Source organism: Fundulus heteroclitus, chromosome 10, assembly GCF_011125445.2.
Source record: "Fundulus heteroclitus isolate FHET01 chromosome 10, MU-UCD_Fhet_4.1, whole genome shotgun sequence".
NCBI lineage: Eukaryota > Metazoa > Chordata > Actinopteri > Cyprinodontiformes > Fundulidae > Fundulus > Fundulus heteroclitus.
Window position 1 is genome coordinate 21835082 of NC_046370.1, and position 18739 is coordinate 21853820.

The 18739-nt window shown below is 42.1% G+C and overlaps 1 protein-coding gene across 7 annotated transcripts in view; it reads left to right on the forward strand.

The window, feature by feature from the left end:
* LOC105920296 (caskin-2) overlaps positions 1–18739 on the forward strand; it is a 65195-nt gene that overhangs the window by 36801 nt on the left and 9655 nt on the right. For 5 of the 7 annotated variants that reach the window (XM_036142336.1, XM_036142335.1, XM_036142340.1 and 2 more), the window contains exons 5-15: positions 908–1053; positions 2783–2878; positions 3597–3730; positions 8433–8541; positions 8650–8758; positions 9340–9434; positions 10597–10714; positions 12869–12991; positions 13897–13974; positions 16380–16507; positions 16617–16680. In XM_036142336.1, the coding sequence (XP_035998229.1) occupies positions 908–1053; positions 2783–2878; positions 3597–3730; positions 8433–8541; positions 8650–8758; positions 9340–9434; positions 10597–10714; positions 12869–12991; positions 13897–13974; positions 16380–16507; positions 16617–16680 (1200 nt within the window). The remainder of the gene's footprint in view (positions 1–907; positions 1054–2782; positions 2879–3596; positions 3731–8432; positions 8542–8649; positions 8759–9339; positions 9435–10596; positions 10715–12868; positions 12992–13896; positions 13975–16379; positions 16508–16616; positions 16681–18739) is intronic. The other 2 variants (XM_036142339.1, XM_036142341.1) reach the window with 2 other exon arrangements.

Sequence of the window (18739 nt, forward strand, 5' to 3'; positions counted from 1 at the left end):
GGAGCTGGACGACACAGTAGGTGTGGGTAGCCAGATAGACTGACTTTCTGCAGCACTGGGCAGCACTGATTTTTATTTAGTGTCAGCGAGTCTGGAAACTGTCTGATAAAACTATTGTTCCACTATTAAGACTCTCTGGTGCCTATTCAAAATGGTTTCTACGTGTAAATGGAGCCATTTTCCCCCTAGCTTGTTGTGTAGTGTGAAAACACACTTTCTCTTTTTACTGGATGGGAAGTTGAGATAGATTAAAGCATGAAAATGAGCATCATTGAAGGTCTTGCGCAGTTATGTCAGAATGAATGTTTGAGATGTAATAACTCAGCAGTATGTTGAGTTATTAACGCTGATGGGTCTTGTTGAACGCTTATATGGAGGTAAATTTATAAATGTTCCTTTAAATTCTACAAGGTAGCTGTTTTCGGGGAACGTTCCGATGTCTTTGAAAATGGAGTTGTACATGGATTGTGATCAGGGTTAGTATTCCTCAGGCAATGGAATGGAGGGTGTTTGCTCTGAAACTAAAGAGGAAAAGGATAATCCAGATTGTTATGTGCAACAATTAGGTACTGTAATGGTATGAGAATGTGGGATTTTGACAGAGCCCATTTCTACTGCAGTGAAAGGGACACTGAGAATCTAGAGCAACTTGTGCTATCTGACAGATTACATACTTTCCAGAAGCAGAAGCTGCTTTTAAAAGGAGAAATGGATTCTTCTAAATAAATAAAATGGTGCTGATGTCAAATGACTTTAAACATCTTCGGTTTCTTTATTTTCTAATGTCTAAAATGTTTTATCTGATCTAGATCTCAATCAGAATTTTGTGGAACAAAAACCAACAGCAATTTTAATACCATTTACATCAATCGCTGTCTTCCACTTAGCACCTCGCTGTTGTCCGCAGGCATGCGTCCGCTCCACTATGCAGCGTGGCAGGGAAAATCCGACTCTGTTCTTCTGCTTCTGAGAGGAGGGGCTTCAGTTAACGCTCCTTCCCATGATGGACAGATACCCTTACATCTCTCTGCACAGTATGGGCACTATGAGGTGGTGAGTTCAAAACGCACAACACACACATGCACACACGCACACACACTAATCCAAGGAGTTACCAATCCTCTAATTTCGCTGAAACTTAAACCCACTGTGTCTTCAGCTGGTGTTCACCAACAGCATCAGTAATTCCATTGATGTGCACAAAACTCGTCTCTTTCTTCCAACATTTGTTTTCCTCTCAGAATGCTCAGTAGGACAGATATACATATCTAAAGCTCACAAAAAAACACTCACGTAATGTTGCATTCCTAACGGCTGGTTTATGCTTGACGCACGTACGACCCGTGTGGAATTGAGACATGCGGGCGCAATGTCGTTTATGCTCCGTGCGGCTTTTCTGCTCTGAAGTAGCACTAGTCTCCTAGACTCTAGAGGGCAGCGTTGTACTCCTACACCAAGTGAACTGCACGTAAAAGTGGATAACAACATTGTTTCCAACATTTTAAAGCCTGTTTCTTTCTTCCAAGAGCAACGGAGAATTCTATCCAGGAATTGTTACCAATTTGTTGATGATGGCGATCTTTATGGGCCGAATCATAAAGATGTCTAAATTGATTTACCTCTGCCAGAAGGAGCTCTTGCTCGTCCGGCATGTGTTTCTGCACGGGACGGTCTACATAGTTAGGAATTTTCTGAAACTTTTAGCTGCTCGGAGGGCTGTGGTAGCCAAAATGACGCTTTGTGGCCGTGCGGACCTCGCGGATGCGTCAAGCATAAACCCGGATTAACGTCTATTTATGGACCCCTATCTCATCTGTATGCCGCAGCCCTACGGGAGTTAATGACCTTTGTAAATCTGGAACCAACTGCTGCCAGTGTTTAGACTAACATACTCTTAATAATTAAAGATTGACTAAGATCTAAACAGATCAGCATTAGCACTGATAAAGAGAGATAAAAACAACCCAGGAAGAGCTTTATCTGCTCTGCGTGAGGACACCAAGCTAAAAACAGCAGCCAGGATTTCAGAGCGGGGACAGGTGGAGTTAATAAAGGAAACTAATGATCCTTGTGTTCAATGATAGTTTCACTTAAAATGTCTCTTTCAGGTCAACACAGGCTTCACCAATTCCCTACTTGCCAGCTTCCTTTCAGCCAAAATTGTCTAATTTCTTCAATTTCTCTTTTTTTCTCACTCATTCAGCATATGCTGAAAGAGAAAGAAATCCTCTCCCGGAGTTCTCTACATTTTGTGATACTTTTATTTCTCATTGGGGTATTATTATAGGGCCCTTGCCCATCAACCTTGACAAATACTGTTGCAGTTCCTTTCTATATCTTTAAAGAACACTCATCTATTCCCAGAAAATATCCCACAACGTCTGCCTCACACTTGACTCACTTGTTAGCGCCAACACGTAAAAAATGATGTTCCACCTTTATTAGGACCAGGTGTAGGTTCTCATGAGAAAAAACCAGTCTTATAGAGGTGGGCGATTACCAGAGAGGTTCAAAGAGGTGAAACAAAGACCATATGCGCAAACACTCGTCCACCTGTAACATGACCCCCTGTGAGATCTGACCTCTTTACCACAACTCCATTTAACACAAAGCTGACAATACTTCTAGGGATCTGCACAGCAGCTATCATATGTTGCTCCCTCCTGGTAGAAGACAAAACATCAAAACACATGCAGAGGTTGTCTGGTGTTTGAATACAAGCGCAATACACATGAGGTGACGCTACTCACAGTGTGCTGCACTCTCTCCCCTTCACCCTCAGTCGGAGATGCTTCTGCAGCACCAGTCTAATCCCTGTCTCATGAACAAGGCGAAGAAGACTCCTCTGGATTTGGCCTGCGAGTTTGGCCGACTCAAGGTACCGGATTATTTGTGTGGTTTTCTTATCTGCCGTTGGTCATAGCCCACTGATCACGGCGCTTCGTGATAACATCACAAATCGCAATAAAGTCGGCTCCCGTCCCTGTTCACTTGGAGATAAAATACAGCCTTTTATAAAATGTGCCCTCTGCATTGGGACGTTTCATGGTTTTTAAACGAAAGCCGGAGAACTCACATGAAGAAATTTTGACTGATAATCCAATTATTTGCATGTGAAAACACTTATTATTTATGTCAAACATGAACCGGAGCTTAAAATAAAGTGACCCTGCTCGACTAAGCCGCTTTGAGCAAAGGGCCTCCGTGGCTCTTTTCGGACACTGTGAATGTTGAAAGAGATTTGCCCTCTGGGGCCTTAATTTACTGTTTCCCTGTCACATAAGCCAGATAAGCCACTCTGCAAGATGTCTTGCTTGCACTAAAATTCAAAAGTAGACACACTTTCCGTGCTCGTCAGACTAGCTCTCCCAAACAGTCTGACTTTGCAATTTAGCTGTGAAGGAATAGAGGGCTTTGGGCTCTTTTCACCACACGGATACGGTCTTTAGACAGCAGCTGCGCAGTAGATAAACCCCAGCATGCTAGTTAATTTCTCTCTATGCAAGTTGTCGTTTACAGTAAGGCCTTTTAGCACAAAGGAGTGCTTGGTTGTGTATATAAAATGTATATGCATCACCCAACTGATTTCTCTTCAGGTGGCTCAGTTACTGCTCAGCAGTAACATGGTGTCAGCCCTCTTGGAAGGAGAGAGAGGGAACGACAGCCTGGATTCTCCCTCCACCACCCCTCTTCACCTGGCGGCCAGGAACGGGCACAAAGACGTCATCAAGTGAGATAACCACAGACTTCCTTCCATCCGTTGTCCACACCAGCTCGGCCCGTGCAGAGTTGTGCTGGATATGGAGAAGCCCCAACACCACTCAATCAGTCACACACACACATGCACATCTACACGTTTTAGAGGCCTCAGTTAACCTTGCATACCCACAGCACGCATAGGGAAGATATGCAAACATCATGCAGAACTTCACACGCCGAGATCTAAAACTCAGAAGCTTCTTGCTGCAGGACAACGGTGCCAACGACTGCTGCGCTAAACAGCGTTAGCCACAACTCAGTGGTGTTTAAATTAGGTGTTATATGCTTTACATTTCTGGTTAGGTCATAAATATGTGGGTCTAAGCCTAGCCAGGTCTTAAGAGGAGAATGCAACTTTAGATGACCAACGCATGACAAGTGCTCTGTCATCACTTGTCTTCGAAAGTCTTAGCTAGACTACAGAACCAGCAGATAAGATAGTCTTCCCCATGGACTAGCTTTTAAAACCATCTTCAACTGAAGCATTTAGATGCTGTGTACCCCTATCATTATGGCACATCCCATCATTGTGTTGGGATTTGATCCACTCTTTAGACCATTACTTCAGTTCATTGCAGATATTTGTTCATGAACAACTTTCTTAATGTGTCTCTAAACCTTACTTTGGTCAAATGAGGAGTCCATGGCTGACTCTAAAGCTCAAGGTCTCGTGGTCACACAGCCCAAATCTTCACCCATCCATTACTTTGCTTGACAATAGCCTTTTTTTTTTACTGCTAACCCTTTTCACAAGACATACACGTTTAATCCAGCTTTATTAGTTATTTTGTGACCATAACATTTAACATGGCATTTCCCCTCTCTGCGTTTTGGATGATAGGCGAAATGTCAAGAAACAAGAGAAGAAGTTCATTTGCCTTCAACTTAAGGCATGGGGACTTTCATGTACTGGAGGACCGAGAACATGCATCATTCTATTTATTTTTCTCCTAGTTTTTTACTATGATGCATTTCGAACAAGACTGAACAAGCATCTGCTGGAATGACGGAGTTGTTTTTATTGTACCTTGTAAATCAGAGAGCATCTTTGTGCAATGGGGGGTGTTTGGCTGTTTAGTGGGTGATGCCCTCATCTGTTTTAGATTCTGTACTAGAGCTAATATATAATGTAAATCAGCGGTCTCTGACATTAATTGCAGTCAGCTTTCAGAGATTATTGGACTGCGTAATGTTTGATTTAGGATCCTTCATATCTTGTTACTTCAGGGTATCTTGTAGGGAGTGAACATCTCCGTGAGTTATGAGTTTTTTTTTAGCCAGGCTAAAAAAAAAAGCCAGCTGTACCAGCAGAGTGTGGTTCTTCTACCTTCTAAGCGTAAATGCAGTGTTTGAACTTTTTCTTCTGAGTTCTCCATCAGTCCGTTGATTATGCATTCCATTTTTGAAAGCACAACTCAAATCTTTACCTGTTTTGTTGTGTGCAGTTGTTACCCCTCTGGATGAGAAACAACATATTGTTTTTGCTTATGTATTTAGGACTGAACGCCAAATGTGGTTTGTTCCTAGGGTGATTTAGCAATCTTTACCAGTCAAACAATCCCACATGTTCAGAATAAACAAGTCCATGGGGTAGAAACATGCATGTTAGCTCTATTGTAGACTCTAAATTGAGGTTTTGGGGCAATGGGTCTTGGGGTGTCGCACTTGGATGTGGATCTGCTGTGGATTGCAGAGTGCTGATCCTGGCTGGTGTGTGCTGGGACCATGGGTTCCTTGGGGCCTCCTCTGCCTCCAGGTGGGGGAGGCTCTTATGCTCTGGGTGGGGGTGGCCTCCTGGGTGTCATTGGCTCAGCAGTTGGGCTGTTAGCTATGGTGGTTAAAGTCTGGTTAACACGGGTTAATATGGGCCTAATAGAGTAGGGTCTGAGTTTAACAGGGGGTTGGTTTATTTGGGTACTTTTTCCAGCCGTATCTGCAACCCTGAAAGGGATTAACTCTGTACAAAAACGTGAAGGAGTTTAACAATAAGTAAAGCTTTGAATAATTTTATATCCTCTAATTCTTCATGGCAGTCTGGTATCACCTCACAACAAATCCAAACCTCCACTGCCTCATGCATTTTCTCATCTGAATGTACACTCTCACTCTTGTTTGTCTGTTAATATGTAAAATATGTATTTAGCTTGCCAAGAAACCCCACCCTGGGTGTTAGACATTCTGTCGATGACTCCCATCCTCCCTACATTATCAAATGTATTTTTGCAACACTGTCTCCACTCTGTTTCTTCTGAGCAGGAAAGTTCAATAGCTAGGACTGCTAAAAACAAGCAATGAACTCTGCAGCACATAGAGCAGCGGTTCCCAAAGTGGGGGTTGGGACCCCCTGTGGGGTCTCGAAATGATGGGATACTGAAGTGCTAAAAATATTTTGTATTTCTTTATTTGTGAGACAGATACCAAAGTATACAATATGTTCAGCATTCCTCATTTCTTGAAAGTGTTTTTATAAAAAATACTACTTTAAGACTACTTTGAGATTAAATTTAACTTTAATCTCAAAATATTATGACTTTATTCTCGTAATCCCCCCCCCCCAAAAAAAAAATAAAAAAAAATAAATAAATCCTAGCCACCAAAAGGGGTTCACCAGTCTGTGGCTCTGTTATATTGGGGGTCACAGGCTGGGAAGTTTGGGAACCCCTGATTTAGAGATCACTCAGTTTTTTGCCACACTGACAGTGTCTTTATATTGTTGTCAGCTTCCTAGATCTGGTTAGAACTAAAATTACAATTGTACACAGATAGGCGTATATCGGTATATTAAAATGTCAACATGTTTATTTTCGTCTTTCGATGCAAAAAGTGAAACTTCTACATAGATTTACTACACTGAGTGATATATTTCAAGAGAATGATTCTGTTAATTTGGATGGTCGTCAATTACGGCTAATGCAATGTTCTTCATTGATTAGACTATTACACAAGACAAATAATAAACAAACTTCTCATTCCAAAATAATATCATATAAACATTGATACCATCCATAAAGAATGTAGAACAAAAAAAGCTAATTCCTAAAAAGGCTAATCCTGCACCATAGTGACGTGTTTAAGCATTTCTTGTCCATTCCTGATGCAGATGCAGCATCAGAAGGATCCTAACTGCACTAAATAGAAACAGGGTGGAACTTTTACCCAATGGTCCAAAGGTCTTATTCTTTGTAATAAATGCTGTTTTATTGGTCTTATATATTATTGCATTTTTTCAGATACAGAATTTTAGTTTATTTCTTATTTAAAAGGTTTTTGTGGTGCTAGTGGTCCTTATTCATTAATAGCTTGCAGGGGTGAAGGGACGAGAGAAAAAGGGGGAGGACTGGCTGTAAATGGCTCACGGTAGGGAATTGAACCCACAACAGCTCCCTCATATTTGCCAACTCTGTATATGGTGCGACTGCAAAACATGACACCCCAATTTTTTGCATTTTATTAGCTTTAAGCCATAGTAATCAAAAATAACAAATAAAACCTTGAAATATATCACAGTGTGTGAGAGGTCCACACAATGAAGTTTGACTTTTTGAATGCAGTTACAGAAATAAATCAGCATTTCAATGATATACAATTTTTTTGAGATTCACCTTTTGACAGCAGGCAGAAATCCTCCGCGCCAGGAAAGATGGAAAGACTTTAAAAAGAAAAAAAAAACAGGAAGAGACATAATGCCGAGGAATATTTGCTCTAGCACTTTCCAAACCGAGCTGTTTATATGCAGTGCTGTTTAAAGACTGAGTGACAGCAATGGAGTCTGGGTCTAAGCTACTTGATGGTTGGAACGTTTTATTCCAACATGATTAGGAAGCATCGCTGCTAAGGAAAGACAGGTAGCAGCTACGACTATTAGCTTGTTCCTCTGTCAGGCTGGATATTCTAAGAACTCCCCACTCAGTCCAGGCCTGCTGCTCATTCGACAGCATATTATATATATTTTCTTGCTCTTCTTTCTGGTAATCTAACTTTGGGAGTCTAACAAGCACATGTTAAGAAGTTCATGGAGCATCTCCCTTAGTGACGATCCTTCTGTAGGCTGTTTTTTTTTTTTTTTTTTTTTGTGGGGCAGGAGACATGGGAACTCTCGTTAGAAGATAATTCAGTTGGTTACATCAAATATTATTTCAACCAAACAGCTTTATGTAGGAAACTCCACATACATTAGAAAACCAACTGAGGGATGATGCGTTTTCTGCCTTTTTACCCCCCAATCTTCGTGGCATGACTTTTAGATGCTTGTCGTATGATTCAGGTATCTTTTTTTCTTTCCCAAGTCAGGTCCGTCTTTTTCTTTTTTTCTTTTCTATTATTATTCAGTCTTATGTTGCTCAAGCAAACATTGCACAGTAACAGACAAATGGGACATTTTCAAAACTTTTTTTTTTTTAAAGTTGTGCTCAGACACAAAATGCTTGAGAAATACAAGCAAATATAAATACAAATTACTTTAAAACCTGACGCAGCCCCTCCTGCAACTCTGCCGGGATATAATCCCACCAGCATTCCCACATCTGGGCCTCTGACAGATGTATGCGTTTTCCTGTGCGGGTCAGTGCGAGGATGGCACATGACCCGATGAGATGTTACGGTAGTTTGTGACAGTTAAATGGAGGACGTTCGCCTGCCGCCTCACGGTGCATGTTTCTGATTCCATTTCCCAGGTTGCTGCTCAAAGCCGGCATCGACATCAACAGAGCCACCAAAGCGGGGACCGCTCTGCACGAGGCTGCCCTCTACGGCAAGACGGAAGTAGTGCGGCTGCTGCTCGATGTAATGCGGGACGGCTGTTGAATGTTTCCGACCAGCTAACTTTGCAAATTGAAGACGTTTGTATTTGTCGCTCGCGATTAAAGTGGAGCCGACGCTGTTTCTGTTCAGGCGGGGATCAACGTGAACATGCGCAACACCTACAACCAGACAGCTCTGGATATCGTCAACCAGTTCACCACTTCTACAGCCAGCAGAGACATCAAACAGCTGCTCAGAGGTTTGTTACTGCAAGGATGACCTCCTGAAATGTTGCCAGGGGTAGCGCTGTGGTTCTGGCCTAGGGCTGGGACGATATAGAAAAAAAAAGCTTATCGATAAAATAAAAATCATATTGATCGATAGCGATAATTATCAACAAATTCGAAACATTTATTTTAAGTGCAGCCGTGGCCATTTTATGCTGTTGCTTAGCAACCTATTTTTAGAGACAGAACACACACACTGAATTCAAACTCAACCCAATATTCAACCAACTTTTTACCAAAACTGCAAGTTTAAAAAATAAAAAAAAGAAGCTTTTGAGCTCTTTAAAGGGGCGGAGTTTGGTGACAGAGCGTTCCTGGGTCTGCATTTGTGATTGGTTTTGGAGGATGTAGAGACTAGTATTAACCTACCTGATAGGGTAGAATGCAAAATGAAAACTGTTCTTCTATTGAACTTTTTATTGACCTTTTTTCTATTATTGATATACGTTTATCGATCGATATATATTGTTATTGAATTATCGTCCAGCGCTATTCTGGCCTGTTAATGACAATGAGCCACTTGCTGTGGGATGATACACCTTTGTCCTTGCAGAAGCATCCAGTTCTCTCCAAGTCAGAGCAGTAAAGGACTACTGGAATCTCCACGATCCCACTGCTCTCAACCTGCGGGCTGGAGATCTCATAATGGTAACTTTTTGTGCATTTCCTGTCTTTCAGACTGTCCCTGGTGTATCTGTCAACTCGCTGCAATTTGCTTTCCCACGCTGGTTTAAAGTTGCAACATGTTATTAAATCATATCTGGGATGCTTTCTGTGTTTTTATGACGACCAGGGTGGGTCCAGCTTTGAACTTAAAAATAAATCAGATCCCTCAGTTTAGGCAGTGATAAAAATGTTTAGGCTTCATAGAGACATAATAATTAATTGCAAAGAGTTTTATTTGCTTTGAAAGATGCAGTGGATATCTCCACCTAAAAGCATCCATGTGTCCAAAACCCTAACCTGCCAAGAATATTCCAGCTGAAAGAACGTTTCTTTGAATAATCAGGAACCAGGAGCCTTCATGGGGAGCTAAGAGCTAAGAATGTTCCCCCAGAATCATTTTGCCCCTAAATCTTGGTCACCATTGGCAGCTACAGAGTGAGGTGAAGACCAGAAGAGCGGCACGCAAGCCACTTCTGTCCAAGAAACCAAAATCACCAGACGGAGGTTTTGCAGAAAGTACAAGGAACATGTTCTTCTAGTCAGGGGGTTGGGACCGTGTACGAGCAGTTGTGTGGTTGGGATTTGTGAGGGATGTTTTGGGATAATTAAGTGAACTCTGAACAGGAGACCACAGCAGAGAGATGGGCTCAAACTTGTCTAATTACCAGCTTGTTTGCCCAACACCTCCAACCCCCCACCCACCCACACACACACTACCTCATGCGTGTGTGTGTTTGCGTGGTTCTGTTCTCCTTCCATGCATTTCGATGCGTTTGCACGGCTCCCCCCATCAGGTTTGAACTCGACTGCAGCGGCGGGCTACCTTGTCAGTTTGTTTTTGTTCCTTCCACGGATTTTGTTGGCACTCCTAATGAATAGATTGCGTATTTGGCGGCTGACTGGCTTTCTCTTATTATCGTCTTAAGCGCTTTAGTGGAAGTCAGACGTTAATGCAAGCTGATGCACTGCTGACACAATGTTGGATTTCTTTTACCGCGTTCATCAAATGTCCGATCGCTCAGATGATTGGATATGCTGGCACGCTTTGCTCTATTTTTCTTTGTGAACTGTCATGTGACTAATGGCTGTTTGCAGAATCAAACTTGTCTTCTAAGAGAAGCGTGCTCTCGTTTGTTGCCGTCAGGTCCTGGAGCAGCACTCAGACGGCCGTTGGAAAGGCCACATCCATGACAGTCAGCGGGGGACCGACAGGGTGGGCTTCTTCCCCCCTTCGGTGGTGGAGGTCCTCAGCAGGAGGGCAGGTAGACAAACGCACAGTTTGCACATGTCCACGACAACAAAGGCTGTTTTTTTTCTTTTCTTTTCTTTTGTAGAAACAAACGACTCAGGGTTGAATTCTACCGCTAAAGCGCATTGCAAAAGTATTCATACCGATTTTTTACTTTTTAACATTTTGTCATATTACAACCACAAACTTCACTGAGATTAGTTGGGATTTTATATGCTGGACCAACAGAAAGTACAGGATGATTGTGAATGAAAGATACGGAGGTTTCTAATTTCTTTACACAAAATAAATATGTGAAAAGTGTGGTATTTATTCCTATTCAGTTCCTTTAACTTTCAAACCCCTAAATAAAATCCAGTGAAGCCAGTTGCCTTCGTCCCTGCAGATAACCACCATGGGTCCCTGAGCAAGACCCGTAGGCCCAGATTGCTCCACGGATGCCAGTCAGTGTAGGCAGTGCACTGGTCCTTAAGAGATGGGTTAAATGCAGAGACAAATTTCCCCTCTGTGGAACTAAAGTGAATTATTATTATTATTAACTTTGGAGGAGCTGCAAAAACCTCAGGGGTAACAATGTGTCAACATCGGAGTGCCCACAATGATGAGAGGCATGCTTCATAAATCTGGCCTTTATGGACTGAAAGCCAGAAGAAGTTCTGTTTGTAGTTTGCCAAAGTTTGGGGGTATTTTCTATTCCTGCCTAATCCACGCATGGTCCTGGGGTGTATGTGTGTACTTGTACTTGCAGCTGAACAAGAACATTTTTCGTATTTTACCACCAAAGTGAGGACTTGGATGTGAAGTGAGAACCTTTTCTTGGTCCTCACTTTTTTGAGCTAGGGCTTAGGTTTAGCACTAAGGTGTCAATTAGGTTTAAGGTTAGGGTAAGGTCATAAAAAGGGCTGAAAATGAATGGAAGTCAATGGAAGTCAAAGCAAGGTCTTCAGTAAGTCTTTAAAACCCGGATGTGAATGTGTGTGTGTGTTTGTGTGGGGGGATCCCACATATGAATAAATCTTCTCTCCTTAAGAAAGAGAATAAGCAAAACAAAAATGCTTCTCTAAGCTCATTGGGGATGTATTTCCTTCTTGGCGTTGCGTTAAAAAAACACTTGAATGCATCAGATCAGCTAACTCCTGTCTTTATAGAGGCGTTCCAACTTGATGCTGATCCAATAATTGAGTGCATTTGAGTAAGCAGCACCAGTCTGCCCTCTATAATCTCATGAAGGTAGTAAGGGTGCCTCAGTTTTTTCACATCACTGGACCCGCTTAAATAAGCTGCTCCCCAACGTGTTTACAACACAGCAATGCAAGAAAACTATTTAATGATAAACATTAAACATAGTAAAAGTGATTATTTTTAAGTATAATTTTCCCTGAGACAGATTGCTTGTTGCATTATTTACATATAAATATATGTGCAACTATAATATCTCATATGCAACTACAATATGAGCAAGAGCCGTCGTGTCGGGATCCATGATCACGGGGGGCTTCAGCCTGCTTGTAAATCACCTGGTTTGATCCATATGAATGAAAGCAACTCGAGCCCTGTGCTTGTTTTGCAGCCGTAAAGCCGCTGACATTCAAAGAGCGGGGTGAGAGGTTGAGTAACTGCAACAGGCACAGACGCCCAGTTGCTTGGGCACGAGTCGTAGCATTCCCGACTCGCACAGAGACGCATTAATAGGATTACTGTTCCCAGACTGCAAAGTGTCAGCTCAGTGCTAAAGCTCTGCTGGGATGCCGCGTGTGTTCGCTGTGCATATGCTCATGCATGGGGAAAAGAAGACATGAAAGTTTGACTCAAAGTCTTACAGGCACTTTGCATTCAGCGCAAACTCAGCTGTGTGAGTCTGTGTGTGAGTGAGTTCTGTGATGTTAGCTCTACCAGCACATTGAGAGTCACTGAGCTCGGTCTCTCTCTGGGCAACTTGTGATCTTACATTCCTATTCAGCCGCATGTTATGCAACTCCAGAGAGGATTTGTTCTGGTTTATGTCGCTCCGTATATACAGGCAAGTGTATGAGCTCCAGACATGACTGTGGATACCTCCCCTGTGCATGCACTTCATGCTGGCCACACCCCTGCATGGAACCAAACCTAATTTTGTTTCTCACTCCTGCATGCCCGCCTCGACCCACATGTGTCTCCCTGTCTGTAGGGGGCGCTCTCTCCCGCCAGGGCTCAATGCCATGCCAGAGACCACACCTTGCATCCAGACCTCCTCCCTCAGGCCCCGCCCCTCAGACTGACGACTCATACATCCTTGGCTATGATCCTGCAGGTATACACGCAGTAGCATGAGTCTAAGCAACAAACCATCAGTGCAAACCATGTATGACAAGAGGAGTTTCTGTAATCTACCCATACAAAAATGCACAGGTATATAGAATTGCAGGGGTATTGAATCTATTTGTTTGCCTTTGGTCTCAAAGAAAGGAAGTGCGGACCTATGTGTGTTTTTGTTAATACTTATCTCAATTTTTAGCCAAATACCTGACTGCCATGAGAAATTAGGTGTGTGGACACAGAATTGTAACATGAAGCAGCAATTCCTGAGAACCAAGATAACAAAGAAGGGGGACGAAGAGATTGGAAGAAAAAAAGCACATAAAGATACGAAACAGTTTTTACTTTGCTCCTTCACTACCTTCTTCCTCTATGCCCAAGTGTTAGCATTTTATCGCAACCCTCTTTAGTTTTAATTCCCCATTTGGTGCTGATATTTGTACAACTTTGTCTACATGTATTTACCATTACATATCTGTGTATCTTTGAACTGCATCTTATTTATGTTGGCAAGGGGGTACCCTGCCTTGTGCCAGTCTATCACTAAAGAGCCTCCGATGGCCCTCTGCAGGGATTAAGCGGGTATAGAAAATTGAGAGATGAATTGATCCCCATTAGAGCTGCTCCAGTTATTCAGCTTGGATGGTAAGAGGGCAAATGTCATTGGAATGTATGTTGCAATGGCCTATAAAAACATCCACCTTGTCTCTGTTTTATAACTTTATCTTGCTGTTATGACAGGTGGCTGCTTTTATGTGTCTCTGTCCCCGGGTCTGCAGTCCCACTCCCGTCCCCGACTCAGCTCCCCTGGTGTTCAGTGACAACTCCATAGGTCCAGTTCCAACCCCTGCAGGATGCAGGGAGCGCACGTAGCATGTCTAAAGTGTGTGTGTTTGTTAGGTGCTTCACCGGCCAGTCAGTTCTCAGCCCAAGCAACCCCCCCTCAGGACATTTGGGTCCTAAGGAGCTCTCCCACTGGTAAGAGTGTGTGGCCCCCAAACACCTGTCCACCTATCCCCATCAAACAGCTCGTACCCAAGCCCTTAGCCCGGCGCGAACCCTTAGCCATCCGCCAGCCCTGCCGTTTAACCAGACTTCTCTACCGGCTTACTTCTATCCGTATCACTTTCAATCCCAGCATCCTGGCCTCACCGTAACCACCCTGCAAATCCCTTGTTCCCCTTCTGTCCCAGTAATCCTCTAACCAAAACCAGAATTGTCTTGCAGCAGAACATAATGGTAAGTGGTTGGCATGTCTGATTTACTTGCTCGGCCATTCGTCGATTCGTTGTTGATTAACTGACGTGTATAACACTTTGTTTCATCGTCCCTTACTTAACAACAGTCTGGATCTGGAAATGATGAGACCAGCTGCTGTAATTCGTTTGGCTATTGAAAACGTAGTGGTAGGTCAGTACAGTAGATAGTATAAATGGCTCATGGAAGCGAATTTGCTGTGTAGTAAACACTGGTGGCTACCGTCTTAGCATTAGCAAGACTTTTACGTTAGCATTAGCATTTCAGACACCAGATACACAAGCACTGGCATAAGGACTCAGTGGATATATTTTATGCATGGTGTGGATTTCCAAGCTTTATATTATTGCCCAAAAAGGGGCTTGTCATTGGGCAATAATATAAAATTTGGAACTACTCCACACTACTCCAGACATTTGAACTGAGAAAGCTTTCTGGATGGTAGGTGAAACGTCTTCAAACTTTGGAAAAAAGTCCAGTTGTTTTGTTTTTTAACTTTTTTTGGAATGATCATGACCCGGATGACTAAGAATCTTCACCAGCAAGCTTGAATGATCTGGTACTGGTACGCTTGTTCAGAGCACGGTGCTTGGGGAAAAACGCTTTGTCTAAGTAATCAGAGACTCTGTCTCTTTTTGGGGAACCTGTTGTCCGATTCTTTCTGTTGGAGCTCAGACAGCCAGGTTCAGGTGGCCTCTCTTCTTTTCAGCCAGGGTACGGTCAACAGTTACACAGACAGCACGCTATACTTTACTTTAGATCCAAAGATTTTCTTTGACAATCCAGTCTTTTACTCTGCCAGTGAGATCAAGATGTTCACGAGTGTTTCCTCCCCAATGCAGCTGACAGAGAGCTGTGGGCAGACACATTTCCAATTGGGGTTTGCAAGGCCATTCTAAAAGTTTTTAAAAATGTATTCCCTAAAATTGTTGTGACGTGTATTTAAGACCATTAAGGGGAATTACTGAACTTGGAGGTGGTCACAAGTACCACCGAGGGTGAAGCGGCATGGCGGTACTGTCACCATGCTTGGTAGTTTGTACTGTGTTCTTAAGTTTTAAAGCTTCACTCCTCCAAACATGCTTCTTGTCATCGGGTCAAATAGTTCATTAAAGTCTGTTTGAATTGTACAGCTGTTCTGGTGGATCTCTTTAAAATACAGCAAAGCTTGAATGTGCTAATTTTGGAGCAGGGACTTGTCATGATGTGGACAGTCACACTTCATGGCGGGCTTGAGCCTTGTCTTTCCTGGGTAGTCCCAACACATCCTAAACTGTTTCTTTTTGTCCTAAAGAGAATATTTGAGTCTTCTTCCATACATTTGGCAAATGTGAATAACTCATACTTGCATGCAGTTGTTTAAACTAATGAACTTGGAATCTATGGATGTTTAGAAATGGGTCCAGAAGACTTTCCAAACTTTTGTAGGTCTAAAATTCTCCTTTTTCATGGAGTTCACAGAGTCACCTGAACTCCTTGGAGTTCCTGGGATCTTCCCAGTTTAATATTTATTAATCCAATGAATGCCATCAAAGAAATTTATTCTGCCAAAGAGAAACAACCAGCTGGACTCTTGATCACCTTCTCCTGCCTTATAAATGTTAAAAACGCATTATAGAACCTTCAGCTTTTTATGTATGAGTCTATATTTCTATACATATATTTTGGAATAGGGACGATCTCCTAAAAATTCACACTTGTGAATGCAGTTCTTGTTGTTAACATTTGCTAAAGCGGTATATTGTATAGTCATTCCACTCTGGAAAAGGTTCCATAAATTACATTTTCTTCATGTAAGGTTCTGAAAAATGTACCTGGACGTAGATTAACTGAAATCTGTGCTTAATCATCATGGAAGAGAAATTAGGGCTTTTGTCTTATATGGGATCTTTTAGACAGAAATACAAAGCCTGTGAGAGTCACAGAACTTCCATTAGAGATTAACTTGCAGGAACCGGAAACACTTTATGACAACGGTTGATTGATTTTCTAGCTTTTCTGCTGGGTTTAATATATGTAAATAATTTAGAAGAAAGCCTATCTTTCAATTTTCCAACGCTTGTATATTTGCCTAGCTTTTATTTTACACTCAGCCTCTTTCTTATTGTTGCGTTGTCTTTCGTCAGGTGACAGGAACAGTGTTGGCAGCACAGGCAGTGTGGGCAGCACCCGCAGCGCCGGCAGCGGCCAGAGCTCAGAGAGCAGCCGCAAGCAGAACGGGACTCACAGCCGCCACCACCATGACGCTGTCAAGGTGTGGCGGAAACATTTCTTGTCTTTCTTCTCTTAAGTGTATAACCTTAGAGCCCTTAAGGTAAGAAAACCTAAGGCCAAATTGTGCAGTGACATCTTTGTCTGTGCAGATGGCTCCCTCTGCAGGTGAAACTGGAGAGCAGCTCCACAGTACAGCATCTGAGCAAAGCAACGGTGAGTCTACACAGGTACTCTTTAGCTGCTGTCCTCACCCCAATTCTAGTTATGTATTTTAGAACTTGAATCTGCGTAAAATTATGTATTTTCCTTGTCTGACACTTCTTTTACTAACTTGAACTTTTTTGACTTTACTCAATGGTTTTATTACATTGTGGAATAGTTTGCAACAGTTCGAACTTTTTGGTAGACCGTTGCAGAATAGTGTCTTGCAATGTGATCTTGCGAAAAATGTTTGGTTTTCTTTTTTGGGCGAGGATTTTTCCTGGAAGAGGGTGACCTTTATCTGGGTCATTAAATTCCCTTTTGCTCTGCTCCGGGATTTGTGCTGATCACTGTAGATCAACAGTTTAGGGCCCTTAGTATGCGGCTAAGTTCTGCATCCGTTATGGAAGTTATTTCTTTGCTGCAGCTTTTTTATAAAAACAATGAAGAAACAAGCTCCGTCGTAGTGTTACCGATAGAATATAGGCCTAATAAGCAGTGTAAGATAAGCGCTGCTGTTGTGTACTGTGTAGTTAAGGTGTTCGGTGACTGCATGGAACAGATTTTATATCTTCATGTCCTTGATGTAACATGTAAGAGGTGATTTTTTGTCATGTCGTATATATATCAAAAATTATACAACAGAAAACTTGAGTCTCTCTTTTGCAGTCAGTGTTGATGAAGCGGACTTCCTTCAGATGTTAGGTGATCCATTAGCCTGCATTAGGTCGCCATGGTAACTAATTGTCATACTGTTCTGACTGATGGGTCAGATTTGACAATAAATCTATATCCACATACGTTTAATCAAATATACTCAATACATTCTGATCACATATATAGAGGGAAAATCAATGCCCTATTTTATAATAAAGTGCAGTTCAACTTCTGATGGAATTTGGTAGAAACTGGTTAAAATGAGCTCTAAGATTACTGACTTTGCATTAATCCCTCAGCCTGAACAAGCAAAGGAATGGCAGCCTTTTAAGAGGAAGAAACCTCCAGCAGAAGCAGGCTTAGTGTGAGCAGCTGTCTGATGATTCAGAGATGTTGCTGTAGAGCCCATCAAAGGAACAAAAAAGCAGTTTCTTACCAGCGTACTTGCTTCATGGGTACTTTTAGCTGTTAATAATACATGATTGTATAAACATTAGCATGAAAAAGCAGTGGTGGGGTGGTTTCCTTGACGACAGCTGTGTCCGGCTAACGCCGCTGCTGCCCAGCCTCCATCTCCAAGCACACATCTGTCTCCTTACATCCCAACTGGCTGCCTCCTCAGCAGTTGGTTTTATTGCTTCTCTGTCCAAACTGAAAAATTAAAAAAACAAATAAAAAAATAAATAAATAGAAGAGATTATGTTTATCTCCACCAAAATCCAACAAACAGACAAAAAATATCTATGTGCGTGGAATTTAAAACTTAAACTAACTCTTCCTAGAACAAGAGAGGCTACTGCGAAAATATTTAGAGTGGGATAAACTTCATACGGGAATGTGTGAGTTGCTGATATTTGGCTTCCAAACTCTGATTTTTAAACTCGTTTTCCTCAAATTATATAGAAAAAATTCATAGAAAAATTTCATAGAAGCATCCCTCAATTCTCACATGAAGATATTTAACTTTTCAAAAATTGCATTCAATGCCTTCTCTTCACACCTCAAAGGCTGTGATGGTTTGCATATTACTTTTGTTGAAGTAATTTGTCTTCATGGACGTTTGAAATATGACTTTCTGTTTCTTTTCACACTGTAACTTACTGTTTATCAGTTGGCGAACTGAAAATAACCCATTTTGAAATCTCCTATAAAAACAGTCCTCATCTTTATCATCCTAATTCAAGAACCAAAGCTGGGTAAACTTAACTGAAAATATTATTTTCATCACGATCCAAGGCTGCTTTGAGAGTTAATGCTATCAGAACTGCACCTACTGTGATAACTGCAGCTCCATGATCTGTGGGGTTTTCTTCTACCTCAGGAATGTGACCGCAGTACACAGGAGCAGCATTTCTTTAGCTCCACGCGATCAGCTGTTATTACTGTCCGTCTGAAAGGAAATGAAACAGAGGGA